An 18,472-nucleotide genomic window follows, 5' to 3' on the forward strand; every position below is an offset into this window, starting at 1 on the left:
GTATAAATACAGACATACACACATATATATATCTATGTAATTGTATATACGTATATACGTATGCATTTATCACATATAAATGTGCAAAGCAATCATATCCACAGCATATATTTTTAAATGGTGTCAGATACTCCTGGCTTCCCCCACTCTCCTGCCAGGGAAGGTGTAATTTTCCTGGGTCTCCCAAGAGAAAAAAGCTTTCTCTGCTTTCCCTGCTGGAGGCTCCCTATCACATCGTGGTGTTCCCTAGCACAGCCTGGGGGTTCCTCTGTCGCAGCCTGGGGTTCCCCCAGGGGTCCTGGGTGTCCCCCCACACCAAGTCACGCTGCCCTCATGTCCCTGCCCTCCCTTGCAGGTCTTTGGGGCCCTGGAGAAAGCCAAAGAGAAGTATCGCTTGGAAGACTACTCGGTGAGCCAGATCTCCCTGGAGCAGGTCTTCATGAGCTTCACTCGCTTCCAGCACTACACAGAGGACAGAGGGAAATGAGCCCTTCTGGTGCCCTTCGTCACGGACTGGCCCTCAGCCTATACATAGTATATATAGAGACAGTAATTTATATATCAGCGTGTCTTAAATACTGTATAAATGTAAAACTTTTCACCAGGGAGGGGTGAGAGGATGGCAACGCTCCTGCTGCTGTCCCCGGCTCTGGGCGTGTGTGGGTGTGCGTGTGTGGCACTGCCACTCTCCAGCCTTCATCCATCCATCCAGCAAAAAAATCTGCCCAAAAGGCCGGGAGGAGCCTGGATGGGTGGAGAGGGGTGTTGGACTTGGGCTGGCAGAGGAGGAGCGGGATGCTCTCTGCTCCCCCCTTCCCTGCCTGTCGCTCTCACCCAGCGGGAGGCTGCCTGTGGTCCTCACCCGCATGTCCGTGTGTTATTTGGTGATTGCTCGTGGTTTAGCCAGAGGCTGTCACAAGATCCAAACCGTCCCTGGGGTCAGCAGGAAGAGCTGGGATTGCTCATGGGAGCAATAGGAAAGAGGAGGCTCTGTCTCCTTTAAGTGCTTGGGAAAACTTCTCCTGCCTGCTTGCCAAGCCTGGCCCGAGGAGCTGGCACTGGCCCCAGCTGTGCAAGGGGAGCTCTGTGGTGCCAGAAACTGGCACTGGGTGAGAGGTAGGACATGGTGCTGGAGCAATGCCCAGAGCTCAGCCCCAGGAACAGCACATGATGGGCACGGCTGGGGAGCCAGAGCTGGAGGCAGCGAGAGGTGCCCAGGGACACTGCTGGGACAGGTGAGAGGTGCTGCAGGGTCTTGGCTGTGCTCTGTGGGATGGGTGTGAAGTGTCGTGGGGCGCCCAGGGACGCTGCTGGCCTCAGTGTTGTGCCCATGCAGGGGTTCTGCCAGCAGTACCACCCCACACTGTGCAGTGCAGCCACGGGACCAGTTTAAAGCCAGCGATGCACTCACTGTGCCCATGCTGAGCTCACCCCTTACACCCCACACAGCTCCAGCCGGACCATATCTGTCCTGCATCCTCATGCCCATCCCCTCTGCCCCTCACCAGGCTGTGCCAGCAGCAGGCAGGGAGCAAAGGCCCTGTCCTGCCCCTGTCTGGGTCCAGTTGGAGGAAGCAACTTCTTTTAGGAGTTTCCCAGTGGCTGGGTTGGGGTTTTTTGTTTGTTTGTTGGAAATCTGTGTTGATTCTTGTCTGTCCTTAATTAGTCCCTGTGTCACCTGGGGCAGCCCCTTGGGTGCTGCCCCATGATCAATGCAGAGCTATTTGCACTATAGTACTACACACAATTGCACATAACTAATTAATATTTATGGCAAGGAGGGCTGATTCCCTCTCAGTGATTGCATTGTCAGGGGTTGGGTTATATTTTTGGGTTGGGTTTTCATTTTTTCCCTTGTGACTAATTCTTTCCTGTTCCATTTCTTCCCTTTGCCTAATGTTGTTGTTCAGAACGATGGTGCATCATGTTACTAAGAATTTCCCCAGAGCTTGAAGATGTGTGTTTTTATTAGTTAGCAGCCAGCAGGTGAATGGCCTCCCTGGGCACCTCAGAGCCCTTTGGAGCTGCTGGCAGGGAGGGATTGCACCCTGGGAGCATCCTGGTGGGCAGCAGAGCCAGGGCACCATGCAGGGGGGAATCCCAGCACCAGTGACTTTCACAGCTAGGGGAGAAAGAGGGGGGATGTTTTTTTCTGGGAGGGTGGCTGAAGTGCTGAAACTCCCAGTAAACTGTTTTCTGGAAAGGGAAGTACAGCAGGATGTAGGAGAACCCCCTCAGGCTTTGCCTGGGATAGGGAAAAGGGGGAATGTGGAGGTTTCAAGGGCTGAGATGCAAAATTGCCACGGGCTGCCAGTGCCCTGAACACAGCAGGAAGAGGCCATGTCCTGTTAGCTCAGATGCCCCCTGCAAGGCCTGGTGCTGGGGTGGGGACATAGAGCCCCCACACTGCCCCTGATGCCATGGTAGAGCTGCTGGGAGATGGCAAGGATGACATCCCTTGGCCCCAGCCCTCCATCACTCTGGGGCACCTTCACCTAAATGAAGGAAGTGCTATGGAAGCAGCATTTCCCTGTCCTGGGGGGCTGTAACACCCTGTCTGTCAGTGAGGCAGGCACTGCAGGCTGTGCATGGTGCTGCTCCTGATTTCAGTCACAGCCACAGTGCAAGGTGTGCCAGCCTGGGGCAGGGACCAGGACCAGGAGTGCTCCATGGGCAGGTGCTGCTGGGGGCAGCTGTTGCTGGCACTGCTCTGGCCTCCCAGGTGGGAGAAACAACACAGCTCCTGGGCAGCTCCTACTCCCCCCTGGCTGCTGTGTGGTTGTTATCCCCATCATAGGAATAATAAAGATGATTTTTTTTCCAGTGGGTGTTTCCTGTCCTCCTTTGGAATCGGACTCTACTGAGCCTGTGCTGGCCTCCAGCTCTGCCTGGGGAGAAGGACATGGGGGTAGAGTGGTGTCCTACAGAACCAGAACTGGAAGGGCTCAAGTCTGGCTTGGAAAAGCCTATCAGCTGAGTTTTTTTGCAGAAGCAGAAGTTGGGGTCCCCATGCTTTCTACCTCAGGCAGCCACAACTATCCTCTCTCAGCTCCCCAATCACAGGGCAGGAAGAGACCTCGAGCCTGGTGCTCAAAATGCCTTTTGGCCTCCAGGGCAGTGGGGAGCTGGCTCTGGCACTCCCATTCCTGCAGCTTTGCCCACCTGCAGCCCAGCTCTGGAGCACAACCGGGTACTCAGCCCCCTGCAGATGCCCGTGCACCCCCCCCCCTCCAAATCCCAAACATCTCCTCAGACAGCACCAGCCCCTGGCTGAGCCCCGGGACATGAGGCATCACTGGGGCAAGGATACAGCTGCAAGAGGAGCTCCAATAACTTGAATCCACAGCAGCCAGGTTCCCACTGAGCCACGAGTCAGCTGGAAGCATCTCCTGTGCAGGGCTTGATGCTGCCATCCCCTGCTTCCCCCCGTTCCCCGTCCCACAAGCACGTCTCCACGGGCAGTTTCAGCGCTTTATTGTCTGGCGGTCCTGCTACAGCACCCCGCTGTCCTCCCCGTGGCCACGGCTGCAGGGGGGGAGCCACCCCCTCGTCCCCAGCGTGGCACCGCAGTGTCCCTGGGAGCTGGAGGCTGCAGGAGCTGCAGCAGTCCGAGAACTGGCACTTAAGGAATCCTGGCTGGGGCCACACGCTGCTCCTCTGCCGGGCACGGGGAGGGCGTGTGGCCAGGCATGGCTGTGGTCCGGTCCCACTGGGCTGGGTCACTCCACTTCGGGCATTTTTTAAAAACGTGGTTCAAAAACGCCACCGGTTCTGGGCTGTGACCAGGTGCTCGCAGCTTCGTTTCTCTTATAAAGAAACCAAACACATCCTTTTCTTCCCTTTTATGAGCAGTTCTCGATTTTGGCCAGAAATTGCTGTGCCCACCACTCCTCCAGGTCGATGGGAACAAAGTCTGAAAAAGACGGAGAGAAGGGAGCAGCTGGAGCAGGAGCACAAAATATCCTGAGCTGAAAGGGACCCACAGGGATCATCCAGTCCAGCTCCAGCCCTGCACAGACCCCCCAACAATCCCACCCTGAGCATCCCTGGCAGCGCTGTCCAAACACTCCTGGAGCTCCGGCAGCCTCGGGGCTGTGCCCATTCCCTGGGGAGCCTGGGCAGTGCCAGCACCTCTGAGGGGAGAACCTTTCCCTGAGACCAAATCTAATGACACCCCCAGCTCTCCTCCACCCCTGTGCCACGTCCCCAGAAGGCCACACTGGCTTACAGGGACATTTTCTTCCTTGGGTAGCTCTCAGCCACTGCGAGAGCCTGCAGGCTGCTGTCACTGCCCTGACTCCAGGTGCCACCAGACAAGTGTTGTCCCCATGCCCAACTGGTCCTGCTGGCCCCAGGAGAAGCAGGTCCCCATGGGGAGCTCCTCTCTCCAGCATGATGCTGAACCCCTTGGAAGCAGGAGAAGCTCTGAATCCCAGAGGAGTCAGCAACACAGTGGCACATCCAAGGGACACAAAGGGACATCCCCACCACAGTGCCTGGGGCCAGCTGTCTCCCCCCAGCACCCCCAGAGTGACCTCAGCACCAGCAGGACAGACCCAGCCAGCCCCTCTGGCACATCCAGCACTGGAATCCTCCTCCTCCTTCTACCACAGCCCTGTTCAGATGCAGGCTGAGCTGACAGCCACTCACTGCACCCCGAGCCTGATGACCCCACAGTGCCACAACCATTGCCCTCTTACCTTTGAGTCCGGGGTTGGGGGTTTTCTCCACGTACTGCACGGGGCCGCAGGCGCTCTCCCCGCTCCGGCTGCCGTCCAGCTGCTGCTCTACCTGCTGCCAGGCTGGGGAGGGGGAACAAGCACGGGGTGGGCTTGGGACAGGGGTTCCCAGCGTGGGGGGCTGTGGGACAGGAGCAGAAGGCAGAGCAAAGGAGGGCAAGTCCCCAGGCTGGGGACTCCGTGCCTGCCACTGACATCCCCAGCACAGTGCAGGTGCTGGGGAGGGGACTCCATCTGCTCCAGCTCCCCTGGGTGCTGCCCCAGGGACCCTCTGTCCTCACCTTCATAGACAAAACGGACGTTCTCTTCGTGGGCCAGGGTGTAACATTCTTCAGGGGCCGAGATCTGCTGCAGCAGCAGTGGGGGCCTCTTGCCATTCACTCTGTTGAAGACGAGTTTTGGCGCTGGGCTGTGGAGGGAGGGAAGCAAGAGGGGGTGAGGGCACAGGGATCTCTGCCCACCCCAGCAAGAACTGGGGTGGCTCAGGTGTCCTGGTCGCCCTGCCGGGCACACACTCACCCACAGCTGCAGCCACCCAGCCCTGTCCCCGAGGACTGGGATGGAAAGGGGCCCAGCCCCCAGGGATAGGGGATTCTGACACAGGAACGGTGCAAGGGGAACTCCCTGGGGAAAAGCACCAGCTGCCACTCTCCAACCTAGCACCAAGTGCAGTCCTTAAGATAAAGAATCTGCCACCAAAATTGCAGTAATATCAGGGAATGGAAGTGAAATCCAGTTAGGTACTGGACAGGGGATGTGCCATCCTCTGCAGATCAAACACCCAAGTTCACCGAACAGCTCTGGGCCCAGGATGTCCCCAGGGTGCCCCAGGACTGGGATGTAACACTCTGCAAAGTGGGAGCAGGTCAGGCTTCCTCAGAGCTGGGATCCCTTCTGGTGAGGGGCACTTCAACCACCCCCTGTCTGGATGCAGGAACACCCACCAGAGATAAAGGAAAAACTTGGGATGAGACTTGGCAGCATGTTCAATGCAAAACTCCAGCATTTTGACTTTTCTGCCCAGCTCTATGGCAGGACACCTCTGCAACAGCCACGTTCCTCATGGGACAAAGTCTAAGGGGCCCTAGGAGTGAGTTTGGAGGGCAGGAGAGACTGGGAACAGGCAGCTTCTGCAGATCTGCAGGCAGGGTCTGGGGAGGGCAGTGACCCTCCAGCCCTCACAGCCAGGGGCACTGGACAGGTAGGAGGAGGGCAAGCGTGGCAGAAGCATCCAGTAAATTCCAGGGATCGTGGGAAGGAGAGGAACTGGGGGGGCTCGTCCATTTCTTGGAGCTGGAAAGAAGGTGCAGAACTAGCGGGGTCCCACTGTCCTGTCTGGGTGTGCTTTGACTCCAGCTCTCCAGCCGGGAAAGGGTCTCCTTAGGGGTCCCATCACCATTTCCCAGCCACTGGAACACCCAACTGCACCCAGCCAACAGCTCCAGGCATTGCCGCTCAACACTGGAATTCACCCACAAAGTGTCACCTCGGCTTTCAGGACAGAGGGGATCTCCAGCTCCGCGTGGGTTCCGCGGCCCCCGTGGGTGCACGGCCAAGGCTGGCGGTCACGCTGGCCCCGCCGCCGCTTTGTGCAATCGGGGCCGTCCACGGGGGGGTTGGACGAGCCCGACCTCGGCTCTGCCCCGCACCGGGACCCCCCGCGCCCCCCTGGCGTGACCCCACCGCTCCTCTCCCCGCGATTTTCGGGGACGGCCCGTGGGAAGGACGAGGGGCAGCGGCTCCGGCGCGTCCCCGGCGAGGGGCGGCCCGCGCCGCGCGTGTACCGAGCTCCGCGGGACGCGCCCGGCCACGGCCACGGCCGAGACCCCCGGGGCGAGCGGCACCGAGCGGAGACCCCGGCTCCCCCTCCCGCGTCCCGCCGGGCGGCCCGGCCGTCCCGCTCCCCTTCCCAAGGTCACGGCCCGGCCGCCCCAGCGCCGGTCCCTTCCCAAGGTCACGGCGGCTCGGGGCTCACCTGGCGGGGGGCCACGGGCCGGGCTGCGGCCGCCCTCGCAGCTCGCCCAGGTTGCTGCTCTCCACCGCCTGCTGCGTGGGACCTGCGGGGCGTGCGGGGCGTCAGGGGGGGCGGCGAGCGCGGGCCGGAGCCCCCCGGCCCCCGGCCCCGCGCCCCCCGGTACCTGTGCGGCGCTGCGTGGCGAGCTTGCTGGGGCCGCGAGTCAGCGTGTACATCCTGCGGGCCCGGCCCCCGGCCCCGCCACCCCCGGCACAGTGCCGCCCGCGCCCCTCGCCGGAGCCTTTAGTGGGCCGGGCCGGGCCGTGCCCCTCCAGCACCGACACGCCCCCACGCTTGGTTAAAGGAACAGCGCTGGGCCCGCGTTGGGGGCTGGGACAGCCGCCGAACGGGTCGGGGGGACACGCGGGAGGCGTGCGGGGACACACGCGACACACGCGACACACGCGACACACGAGCGCTGGGTAAGGGACACGTAGGGGACGCTCACGGGACACATCGGGGGCGGGCGGGACCCCGCAGGTGTGCAGGGGACACACAAGGGACACCCGTGAGACCTGGGGACGCACACACGGGGGGGGGTGAGGGGGCACACAGCGGACACTGATGGGGTACGGTGGGGACACACACTGGACACACGCGGGACATGTCAGGGGTGCACGTGGGGGGTTGATGGGGACACCGAGGATGCAGGGACACACTGGAGACCAGCCCTGGGAGCACGTGGGGACTTGCGTGGGATACAGAGGGGACATGTGGGGACAGACACGAGACACGAACAAGACAGAATGCACACAGGGGACATTGGAACATGCGGGGCTCAAGTAGGGGAAAGGGCACGGCAGGCACGTGGGAACAAGACGGCACAGGCGGGCACGGGACACGGGAGTCACGGGAAACCCGGACGGGACCTTCAGGAAACGGAACAGTGGAGCCACGGCACACGCAGGGGACAGACAGGGGTCATTCCTGGGACATAAAGGACCCAGACAGGGAACAGTGAAGAGGTGCAGAGGCAGGGGCTGAGGTGCCACCCTCAACGGGGCCAGCGCTGTGAATAGTCCTGATGTGCACATCCCATGAGCAGCGCAGGAGGCCGGAGTGGGCAGCACAGTGACCTTTGGAGCGAGGAGGTCCCTCCAAGGTGTCCCCACGTGGCAGGAGGTGCAGAGCCGGACATGACCACCAGCCGGCCACCCCGCAGTGTCCACCCGGCACCCCTGTGGCTGGCGACAGCACCCAGAGTTTTGGGGAGAGATGGTGTGACAAACACACTGGGGTCTCTGGGAGGCTCCAGCCTGGCTCCAGGGGCTGCAGAGCCACCCTACGAGGGTGACCTTTGCCTTTCCGCCACGTTGCCACGGTAGTGGCCAGGGAGGGAGGGGTGCAGGAGGGTACCTCTGAAATGCAGATAGAAAAACTCTGTAACTCGCAGAGTTGTTATAAGAGCAGGTATGAATTTATTCAGCGCTGAGGTGCATGCACGCTTTTGAGATTTGGCTTTTTCTTTTTATCTTTTACAAACTAGGGTTGCACAATTCACCTCATACATATTCATTTCCTAACCCCGCCTTGTCTTTGCTTCATATTAAAATGACTCCACGCCCCTCTGCAGCTGCGCACTGCTCATTTTTGGTCAGTTCAGTGGTCGTCTGGGGGTCTCTGGGATGAGGTCTGCAATTTTCTCCTTGGCTGAACTTTCACCTTGTCTTCTCGCACATGCTTCTTTCAGTCCTTTGACCACCTTTCGGACTTTGATACTGTTCCTTCTGGCTTAGGGGTCCAAACAATCCCCTTATCCTGTGGTGCCTTTGTCCTTGCATCCTGTTTGTGTATTCTAGCTCTTTATCTTATCCTGCAGTCTCACACTTTTCTTGCTCTTGTGGGAGCAGTATAGGTTTTTGTCAGCTCCCTCTCTTCTGGTCAAGCATTTCTTTATGCTTAATTCCTAATTCTTAATTTCTTTGTTTCACATCCCATAAAAGCCCAGCAGCACCCCGAACCTGTTACTGTGCTTAAATACAACCCTGACCCGTGGGATGTCACCACTGGCTGTCAGCCACCCTGTCACGTTCTGGCGGCTGTGCCTCAGTTTCCCCGGGAACCTCCCGGAGTTTCTAAGTGCCTGTTGGCGCATCCCTGAGTTTGGAAGGGCTGAACCCCTAATCCTTGTGCTCCAGATGGCTGCCTCCAGACCTGCATCACCAGCGACAGCTGGAAAGGGCGGCTGGGGGTCCCGTTTTGCTGGGGTGCCCGCGGAAGCCGCACTTTGCGGTTCCAGGGCTGCGGCGCTCGGCGGAGCCCGGGCGGGCAGGGCCGCGGGGGCAGGGCCGCTCCCGGGCACGGCCGCTCCCGCCCGCGCCGCTGGTGTAGTGGTATCATGCAAGATTCCCATTCTTGCGACCCGGGTTCGATTCCCGGGCGGCGCACAGCTCTTCTTTTTCCTTCCTACCGCTTTTTCCGCTCCCCGCCGTGGGAAGCTCCACCCGCGGCGCGGGGCGGTGCCGGGAGCTGGAGTTCCCCGGGCCGGCCATGCAGGTCCCGGCGGCGGCGGAGCGGAACAAGGGCCCGATCCTGGCGGTGCTGCGGGAGTGCGCGGGGCGCGGCGGGGGCGCGCTGCGGGTGCTGGAGGTGGCCGCGGGCGCGGGGCTCCACGCAGCGCATTTCGCTCGGGCGCTGCCCCAGGCGCTCTGGCAGCCCTCGGACATCGACCCCCAGGCTCTGCGCAGGTGAGTCCCGGGGTGGTGACATCCCACGGACCCGCGGCCCCGGTTCCCTGCTCCCCGTTTTATTTATTTATTTTTTCTTTATTTATTTTATTTCGTTTGGGGATTTGGGGAAAACCCCAGTATCCAAATCTCCTGCAGTCTGGGCTCTCCTGCTTTGTTTCCTCCAGGAAAATCCCAATATCCTACTCTTGGATGAGCTGGATGCGTATTTTTTCCCAGAAAAGACCCACTCAACAGTGGGCCCAGGCTCCACACTTAATTTCTTTTTTCAGGAAAAACCCAATAGCCAGATCTCCAGAAGCCCAGGCTCCCCCACTCGGTGCTGTATTCTTTCCAGGAAAATCCCAATATCCTGCTCTCAGATGAGTTTAATGTGTATTTTTTTCTCAGCAAAGACCCCTTGGACATCCCAGGCTCTCTGTCCTGCTGCTTTATTTTTTCCAGCCAAACCACAATACTCAACTCTTGCCCAGCTCAGGCTCCCCAAGTCAATACTCACTATATTTTTTTTCAATAAATCCCCAATATCCAAACTCCCAAACAACCCATGCTCCCCAGCTCAGGACTTTATTTTTCCCAGAAAACTCCCCAAATCCCGCTTTCCACCGTAGAAAAAAACCTTAAGCCTGGTGAGGAGGTGCTGGAACCAGCACTGTCCAGGGGGAGTTTTGTGCTGCCCACCCAGCACCTCCCACCAGGGTAAAAATAATCCCCAAACTGGGAGGCTGCAGAAGCTGAGACCTGGGTGGTGAATGTGCCAAAAAGTGTGTAAATAACACCAAAATCAGGAGGTGCTGATGCAGTGGAGCCAGTGGGGTGCCCCATAAGGGGAGGGTGCTCCAAAATTGAGGAGTTTAGGCCCTGGTGGTTGTCCAGGTGCTTCCAGTTCTCCATCTGCCAGCTGAAAGGGCTGGGCAAAGAGCCCCCAGGCTGGGCTGCACCCACGTCCGAGTTATTCCACGTCCATCCAGGGGTTTGTTCCTGCCTGCAGAGGGTGCTGGGGGGCGCAGGGAGGGGGCCCAGCTTGGCTTCAGGTTGGGTTTGGTGCCCACAGCATCGCTGCCTATGTGGAGGCCACGCAGCTGCCCAACCTGCTGCCCCCCATCCTGCTGGATGTGTCAAAGGGCTGGGAGACCTGGGGGGGCACCCAGCCCGCCACCCTCGACCTCCTCGTCAGCATCAACATGATTCACATCACAGAGCTGCGGTGCACCGAGGTGAGCGGCCCTGGACAGCCCCTGTGCCCTGCCAGGACCGAGGGGAGCTCCCGGGGGGGGCTCCCGGGGGGTGTCCCCGGCCCCCTGACCCCGTCCCCACCTCTCTCCTTCCCCAGGGCCTGTTCAAGGGTGCCGGGGTGCTGCTGAAGCCCGGAGGTTTGCTCTTCACCTATGGGGTGGGTCACTGTCCTGGGGCAGCCGGGGGTGCAGGGTGGCACAGCGGATAGCGGGGAGGAGCTGGGAGGGCAGCTCCAGTCGTGGCTTAGGGAGGGAACTGGGAAATGCAGGCTTGGGTTTTGGAGGGTCTCTGCCTTTTGGGGCACATGCTGAGCCCTGAAGGGGGCAGTTTTGGATGAGAGAGATCCTGTCCTCCCTCACCTTATCCAAGGCAGGGTCTGGGAGGCCTGCAGAGGGTGACAGGACTCAGAGTGGTTGATGGGATTCCTTGGGGGCCGTGTCCCTTCCCGCTTGGCTTCTGTGCTTGGTGGGGACAGCAGCCCGGGGAAGGGGAGCTGGGGGGACACGGGGTGGCTCATGTCTGCAGCTCCAGCTGTGTCCCACCAGCCCTACGCCGTGGACGGACAGATCAGCCCCCAGAGCAATGTGGACTTCGACCGCAGCCTGAGGCAGAGGTAGGGGGGGGCTGGGGGGGCTCAGGCTCCTGGGGGCTCATCCCGTCCTCTCTGTCCCGCCCCTGCTCCTGCAGGAAGCTCCCTCCCGGTGTGGTCCTTCAAGATAAGCCACGCCGGAGGGCAGCCCCCACCCGCGGGGAGATGGGGCTGATGTGGGGCGGGATGTCCCTGGGTGTGACCCACACCTCCCTCCCCACAGCAATCCCGCCTGGGGGCTGCGGGACACGGCGCTGCTGCGGGAGCTGGCCGAGGCCAACGGGCTGTGCCTGGAGAGGATGGTAGGTGATGGGCCCCGGGGTGCTCCCCGTGCCGCTGGGCACCCCCGAGCCCCGGCTCTGTGCTTCCAGGTGGACATGCCGGCCAACAACAAGAGCCTGATCTTCCGCAAGCTGTAACTGCCCTGACAGCGCTTCCAGCGCCTCCCGGCGCTGCTGTCCCCACTGATGCCTCCTGCAGGGGTGGCACTGTCCCACCGTGGCTGGGGACAGCAGTGATGGGACGGAGCCCCACGCACCCCAGCTGGGGCTGACTTGGCTGGGGGGGGTCCATCTCCCCTGGTGCCTTTGGGGCTGTCTTTGCAGCGGGGTGCCCCCACTGGAGCACAGGAGCCAGCACAGCTGCCACGGGGGACACAAGTGTGGGGGAGGGGACACAACACCCCTGGGCATGGCGGAGACTCCTTGCTCCATTTCCTCGGAGGATGCTGTGCTGATGGTGTCCCCCTTCCCTCCCTCCCCGGGACTGTGCTGCTGCCCCCCAATAAACTCTGTGGCTTTGCCCTCCACACCCCAGCAGCTCCCTGATGTTTTCAGCACAAATACTGGGGTGTGGGGGTGTTCCCAGTTCCACCTCCAGCACCAATGAAAGGGTCAGGTCCAGCACTGGCCCCAGAGGCTTTGGTGAGGAGAGAAGATTTTATGAGTGGGGTGGTCCTGGCAGATCTCCCACCCCTCTGCAACCCAACCCAATTCTCTATTGCTCCTGGACAGGCTGGGGGTGTCACATGGTGGGGGGAACATGCGGCAGATAAATTACAGTGGAGGTGGGAGCTGGTCTGGGGCTCAGCACGGGTTTGAGGGGAACTACATGACAGTGGTAACCTCTAGACACAGGCACTGGTGCAGGGGCTCCCTCAGGCTGCCCCCTCCATGGTGTGTCTGCAGCTCTCCCTGTCGCCACATCCTGGCTCTCCCCTAGTCCTGGAAGCGGTTCAGGAGGTCGCAGGTTTTCTTCTCCATCAGCTCGTAGATCTTCTTCACCCGTTTGTCGTTGGCGGCCCGGACGTAGCTGCTGGGGTCCAGCGTGGCCATTCCGTCGTGCACCTCGCCCATGATGATCAGGGGCCCGTCCTCTGCCGTCATGTTGGGGCAGGGGCAGCTCCAGTCCATGTCGGTCAAGGTCACCTCCAGATACTTGATGTTGAAGAACTTGAGGCCCATCTTCTCATCCTTGATGACGTCCTCGAGGGCGAAGCGGGCTATGCCGGAGTCCTGGTCCTCCACGATCTCCATGAGCCGCCCCACGATGGCGAAGTCGCTGCGGCAGAGGCTCAGCACCATCTTGCTCTTCAGGCGGCAGGCCTTGCACTGCAGGCTCTTGGGGAAGGGGCACACATCCTCGCAGGTTTCTTTGCTCTCGAAGTTGTTGGTGTTGCCCTCGCAGCCGCCGTAGACGAAGGAGTGGCACTGCTTCAGCAGGTGGTTGTACGCCCAGCGAGGCTCCCAGTTCTGACAGGGTCCCTGCACCATGGGCAGGAGGCAGGTGGGGCGGGCACTGCCCAGGCAGGCGGCTCGGCATTCCTCGTACGTCTCAAAGTGGTTCCTGTTGGACCCGCAGCCGCCGTAGCGGAAGGTGAGGCAGGAGCCCTGCTTGGCGTCAAAATGCCAGCGCACCTCCGTGGCCTCGCAGCGCCGCCGGTCCGGCTCCTTCAGGCACTCGGCGCTGGGGAAGGGCTGGGGGCTGCCGGTCCGCGGGGTCCCCCCCGGCTCTCGTCTGACCACCGACAGCGGGAAGTCGGCGCGGAGCAGCCCGGCGGCGTTCCGGGCCGTGCAGGTGTAGATGCCGGCGTCCTCGTGGCGGGCGTTGTAGATGACCAGCTGGCCGATGTTGGTGACCACCACGTTGCCGTACATCTGGTCCGGCCGCATGATGAAGTTCTCGTCCCGCTCGCTCTGTTTCTCCCAGGTGATGTCGGGCTGCGGGCGGCCGCTCACGTCGCAGCGGAAGCTGACGGTGCCTCCGGCCCGCACGGACTGGTGGAAGGGGTTGGTGTAGAGGGCGGGGGGCACCGGCACCTCGGGGCCGGCTCCCGGCGTGGGGCGAGCCGTGGTCTCCTGCGGCACGGGGCTGGTGTCGGGCCAGGTGAAGATGTGCTTGCAGGGCACGGTGGTGAGGCGGGTGCCGCGCAGACACGCCTCGGCGTCCATGTAGCACTTGTTGTAGTAGGTGAGGCCGTCGGAGGCGCAAGTGAAGTTGGGCTCCTTCTCGCAGCGGTCCTTGCACTTGCACACGGGCTGCCCGTCCCAGATGTCGCAGTCCGAGCCTTGCTGCGCGCACACGAAACTCTCGCAGGAGGCGGCGGGAGCCAGAGCCAGCGCAGGGAGGCTGCCGTCGGCAAAACGCGCGGCCACGCAGCTCCGCAGCCCACACACGTTGGTGCAGCATTTCTCAAAGTCTTCGCAGTCCTGGGAGGGGAGGGAGAAGACATGGCGGGGGGGACGTGGAGATCACCGCCGCGCTGGGGCTGAGGGTGCTGTTCCTACCCCTGTGGGACTTTGGGGTGGGCAGGTGTCCCCGAGCAGCTCTGTGCACCTTCAGCATCGCTAGGCTCCGGGTAAGAGCCAGACGTCCCCGGCACGGCTGCACCAGCCCCAGCCCACCCTCAGCACCCCCAGGATGTTTGGGGGTGCGCCGCAGTGCAGACGGTCCCTTCTCCTCCACAGGAGAGCAACTTGCCCTTCTCAGCTCCTGCTGGCCGAGGGGAGGCAGAACTCATACAGATGAATTGTGAAGGAGTCTCCCCTCTGGGTTCAGACAGCCCTAACCGGGTGGGGTTGCCTCTGCCCAGCCTGGTAGAGCTCAGGGCCGGGGCTCTCTGGGATGGACAACCCGGTCCGTGGGTGGGCTCCGGCCCTCAGGGAAAAGCTGGGAGAGGATTCTGTCCTCGGCCTGATGGGGTCCGTATCCCAGCACACCCACTCCCTTCATCCCAGCCAGCCCCCCGGGGGTGCACGAGGAGGGCGTTCTGACCATGGGACACGGTCTGAGGGGGTGATATGAGGGGGCAACGAGCAGTTTCTCTGCCTGTGGGGGACTGGGGAGCCCAGCAGACAGGAGGGGCTTAGGGGACAAAGCTGCAGCAGGACTGAGCCCGTTGCACTGAAACAACTGAACCGGCTGTGGCACCCCGGCACGGGACCCGCACCCCAGAGCATCTCCATCGGGGCCCTGGGGATGCCCCCCTGGTACCGTCCCCGCAGCCCCCTCGCTCACCTGGTCGGCCTGGCACTCCCGCTCGCAGGTGCTCTGGGCGTCCACCCACAGGTTGGGGTTCAGCTGGTTGGGGCACACGCCCAGGTGCCGCATCCTGGCCGGCTGCAGGCTCAGCCCGGCCGCCGCCACCAGCACGGGCAGGAGCAGCGCGGCGCCCACCGGGAGCCTCTGCCGCCCACCCGCACGCTGGCCCCGGGCCCCGCGCCCGCCGGTCCCACCCGGAGCCATCGGGCCTGGCTCGCTGGGCAGGGCTCGGGATAAATCACATTCAGGACAGACGGGATGAGGGAGAAGGCGGGCGGGCGGGCGGGGGGACAAAGAGGAGGAGGAGAGGACCAAACCTCTGTCCTTCAGCACACCCGGAGCCCGCCGGACCACCGGCGACGCCGCCCGCCGCCTCCATCCATCGCCGCCGCTCGGCTCTCGGGGGGACACGGCGGCAGCGGCCGGTGTCTCTCGGGGCTCAGTCCATCCCCGGCACGGCCAGCGGGGCGAGTGGGGTGGAAGGGGAGGACGGGAAGGTTGTAATCTGAATCCCCTCCCTTCCCACTGATGTTTCTGGGTGTTTGGAATGGGAAAGGCGCTGACCTCAGCCTCTAACCCCGGCGAGCCCGGCGATCCCTGGGCAAACACGGGGGGAGATCAAAGGCAGAATGCAGAAAGTCTCCAAAGAGGGAGAGTGAAGGGGAGGGGGGGCACACAAAATCTCGCCCGGCCCACGGAGCCGAATTCCTGCAGGATGAGAAAACAGCCGGAGCCTGCGGTCCCCTCGGACGGGGCGGCCGGCGGGAGGTCCTGGGAGCCCACGCTGGGGGCGGCCGGGACCCGGCTGGTCCGGGAGTCCCTCGCCCCGCACCTCCGGGCACCCACCGGCACCACAGGCGAAGGGGCCCGGGAGCGGGACACCGGCACGGATCCATCCTCGCTTTCCATCCCGCATCCCACGTGCTGCTGGCACGGGACCGTGTCTCGCCTGGCGGGGTGGGTGCCCACCCAGCCCCCCGGAGGGGCTCCCCCAGCCCCCCGGGGCTCCCAACCCTCCCTCCCCGGTGATTTACAGCCAGGATGTCTCCTGAGCCACACCAGACCCCGGCACATCGTGCTTAGGCTCAACCAGCACGTCCCGCACCAGCCTCGAGCTGGCAGGGGCCGGCCCCGGCTCCCCGGCCAGATCCCCCTAATCCCCGATGGAGACTGACCTGCAACAGGAACATTTCATGGCATTTTGGGAGCATTAACTCTTCCGGCTCTGGTGAGAGCCTCAGCCCTGAGGGGGGTCTGCAGCCCCTGTGAAACAGCAAACCCGAGGGCGTTTTGCCCCGGGGAGCAGCTCAGCACTTCCAGCCTCCCCTCTTGGGGAGCAGGTGGTGGAGGGGACAAAAAAAAATGGGGTGAGCCCTTTCCTTTTTCTTCTTTTTTTTTTTTGTGTAGGTGGGTGGGGATCCAACCTACCCCCACCCCAGAGCTGCTTTTGCAGGCAATGGTTTGGTGCTCCCCCAGTCTGTGGCTCCTTGGGGAAGCCCTTTTGCCCCAGACCAGGTGACTTGGGGGACCCTCAACACCACCACGCTGGTGTGAGCAGGGTGTAGCCACAATGCTCTGGCACAGTGACCTCCAGCCAGTACCATGGACACGGTGCTGTGACCGGCCAGCCCTGCCATTGCCCTGCCTGGGTCACCACGCAGCTGCACTGCTGCTGGCTCTGGGCTCCCATGGCGATTCTGGGGCTCCCCGGGGCCCAAAACCCCAAAGCAAAGTCAGGTCTGTCACCAGCTGGCCTTGATCCCTTGGGGGGCTGGAGCACATCCCATGGCTGTGCCCTGAATCCCATTCCACAGCCAAACAGCCAGCCAAGGGTCCATGCAGCTGTGGATCCTGAGGGAAGGTGACACTGCCCTGGGACACTCATGCTTTGCAAACAGGGAATTGCACACCAGGATAGCCCAGGCAGGAGCTGCTGGGGCCTGTACCCTGCATTCCCTGGCAGCCTGAAACCCCCAGACCCACCCAGCCAGCCCCAGGCACCCACTGCCTGGAGACCCCCGATCCACAAACCCACAAACTCCAGCTGGGAAGAAACGTGGCACATGCATGGCACCTTGGTCCCCAGGAATGCAGCCCAGAGGCACAGGGACACTTTGGGGTGTCTCAGGGTCCTTCCAGGGGGGCTGGTGCAGGAGGGAAGGGGGAACAAGAGCTGGAGCCCAAGTTCTGCCCATACCCATGTCTGGGCTCCGTGTGGCTGGCACGATGCCAGTGTCTGGGTTGGATCTTGCCCCACTGACCCTTTCCAGAGCCAGAGCAGCAGCCCCAGAGGGTCACTCACATGTGGCTCACACCAGACCCAAGGTGCCTCACGCTTGTTCTCAAGATCAGAAGCTGCCAGGACAAGCCAGGAACCTTCACCTCAGTGGTGCAAGGCTGGATGGAGCAATGGCAGCTGCTGTGTGGTTAGAAAAGCAGCTGCCAACAACTGGAAATCCTCACACACACCTTGGGACCCCCACCCAGCCTCTTCTAGTGCTTCTCAAGCTGAAGGTGAATGACAAAGCAACTCTTCCCACCCTGACCAATTCCACCATCTCAACAGTTCCCAATTGTTCACCTCCATGTGTCCAGGCACCAACTGCACTCTTGAACTGGGATTTTTGGAGTCACTTTCAAAGATCCCATAGATGAGGGCTTTACACTTCTTCCTCCAAGACAAGGGACTGGCTCAGCACCATGTCCTGGAGGGAAGGTTCCTGCTCCCAGGACCTGCTGCACCCCGCAGGCTCCTGCCCCTCCAGTGCACCCGTGGGCAGCAGCAGCCTCATTTGCAAGCATCTTGCAGTTGCATGATGCAGGGAGTTGCATCACCTCTTCCCAGCTTTCGTGGGACAGTGGAACCAACCCAAGAAACCTCACATCAGAAAGGCGGGTGCAGAGAAACACGGTGACCAAAGACCTGAATCATCCTAGAGCAACCTGCTCTCTCTCCTTTTTTCTTCAAGGACCAGAGAGCCTTGAAGCTCTCCCAGCCTTCCCACCCTGCTCAGGCTGTGCAGTGTTTTCCTGTCCTGCTCTTCCCAAGCAGACAGCTGCAGCCCCGCAGCCCCCGCTGCTCCGCCGTAATGGGCTCCGGCTGTCCCGACCCCACCTGAAACCACACACAGCCTTTGTTTCGGCCCTGGGAGAGGCAACAGACACTTCCAGAACCCCCTGAAGAAAAAGGGGGGAAAAAAAGGGCTGTGTGACTCTTCCCTGACCAGGCTTTCACCTTAGCTCCAGGGTTTTCCAGGCTGCAGACACGATCTCATTTCCCCCTGCCCCCTCCCAGCCCCAGCAATTACTGCTTAAGCTGTTAAAACAAGCGTGGCCAGTCTGGTACGAAGTGGAAAATCTGATCCTAGGGAAGTGAGAAGGCAGGGGAAAAGGGAGGTCAAGGGGAGGTAGGCTGGGAGAAGGGGATCAGACAAGAAGTCTCGCTCCACCCCAGGATCAAATCCCCCTTCTCTGGGGCTCCTGGTGCCTCCAAAGGCCACCCTGGTGTGACACCGGTGCTCCAAGCTCCCTGCAGCACCCTCTCCCATTTGTCCCAGGACAGCTGCCAGCTTGCTCCAGTCTGGGCAGGATGGGTGACTGCTGCCAGAGCACTCGCTGCTCCCCCAGGATCACCCAGACCCAAAGAAGGGATTCAGGGTTTGACTGT

The 18,472-nt window shown here is 61.6% G+C and overlaps 4 protein-coding genes and 1 non-coding gene across 11 annotated transcripts in view; 3 read left to right on the forward strand and 2 right to left on the reverse strand.

Annotated features, from left to right (window-relative positions):
* Positions 1-2,823, forward strand: part of ABCA3 (ATP binding cassette subfamily A member 3) — a 31,854-nt gene extending 29,031 nt beyond the window's left edge. For both annotated transcript variants that reach the window (XM_005522785.3, XM_088063942.1), the window contains exon 31: positions 356-2,823. In XM_005522785.3, the coding sequence (XP_005522842.2) occupies positions 356-487 (132 nt within the window). In that variant the 3' untranslated portion in view covers positions 488-2,823. The remainder of the gene's footprint in view (positions 1-355) is intronic.
* Positions 2,824-3,457: 634 nt separating this feature from the next.
* MCRIP2 (MAPK regulated corepressor interacting protein 2) lies at positions 3,458-7,789 on the reverse strand. Of its 2 annotated transcripts, none has more exons than XM_005522786.3 (5): positions 6,878-7,036; positions 6,715-6,796; positions 5,021-5,148; positions 4,701-4,802; positions 3,458-3,913 (listed from the first exon to the last, which is right to left on the reverse strand). In XM_005522786.3, the coding sequence occupies exons 1-5, from the start codon at positions 6,927-6,929 to the stop codon at positions 3,843-3,845; spliced, it is 435 nt and encodes a 144-aa protein (XP_005522843.2). In that variant the 5' UTR covers positions 6,930-7,036; the 3' UTR covers positions 3,458-3,842. The 2 variants fall into 2 exon arrangements, 1 of the variants encoding a protein (XP_005522843.2); XR_015774086.1 differs by lacking the exon at positions 3,458-3,913 and adding an exon at positions 5,259-5,428 and having other exon boundaries at positions 6,878-7,789.
* A 1,280-nt stretch (positions 7,790-9,069) lies between these two features.
* On the forward strand, positions 9,070-9,140 carry TRNAG-CCC (transfer RNA glycine (anticodon CCC)). The gene has a single exon. It is a non-coding gene; the product is annotated as a tRNA-Gly (tRNA).
* Positions 9,141-9,223: 83 nt separating this feature from the next.
* METTL26 (methyltransferase like 26) lies at positions 9,224-12,062 on the forward strand. Of its 5 annotated transcripts, none has more exons than XM_014252519.2 (6): positions 9,224-9,440; positions 10,495-10,657; positions 10,774-10,813; positions 11,222-11,289; positions 11,489-11,567; positions 11,637-12,062. In XM_014252519.2, exons 1-6 carry the CDS (start codon positions 9,244-9,246, stop codon positions 11,816-11,818), a joined length of 729 nt encoding a protein of 242 aa, XP_014107994.1. In that variant the 5' UTR covers positions 9,224-9,243; the 3' UTR covers positions 11,819-12,062. The 5 variants fall into 5 exon arrangements, with proteins under 5 accessions (XP_014107994.1, XP_005523187.1, XP_014107996.1 ...); XM_005523130.3 differs by having other exon boundaries at positions 10,774-10,833; positions 11,637-11,812; XM_014252521.2 differs by having other exon boundaries at positions 11,202-11,289; positions 11,637-11,812.
* A 420-nt stretch (positions 12,063-12,482) lies between these two features.
* On the reverse strand, positions 12,483-15,714 carry WFIKKN1 (WAP, follistatin/kazal, immunoglobulin, kunitz and netrin domain containing 1). Its single transcript, XM_005523131.2, is given in 7 exon segments — positions 12,483-13,973; positions 14,782-15,022; positions 15,123-15,209; positions 15,211-15,228; positions 15,230-15,401; positions 15,404-15,513; positions 15,638-15,714. Coding segments are annotated over 7 exon segments (2,196 nt in total).
* Between the last annotated feature and the right edge of the window lie 2,758 nt (positions 15,715-18,472).

Source organism: Pseudopodoces humilis, chromosome 18 (genome assembly GCF_049639895.1).
Source record: "Pseudopodoces humilis isolate 2021_Gansu_Grassland_sample_001 chromosome 18, ASM4963989v1, whole genome shotgun sequence".
Lineage (NCBI taxonomy): Eukaryota > Metazoa > Chordata > Aves > Passeriformes > Paridae > Pseudopodoces > Pseudopodoces humilis.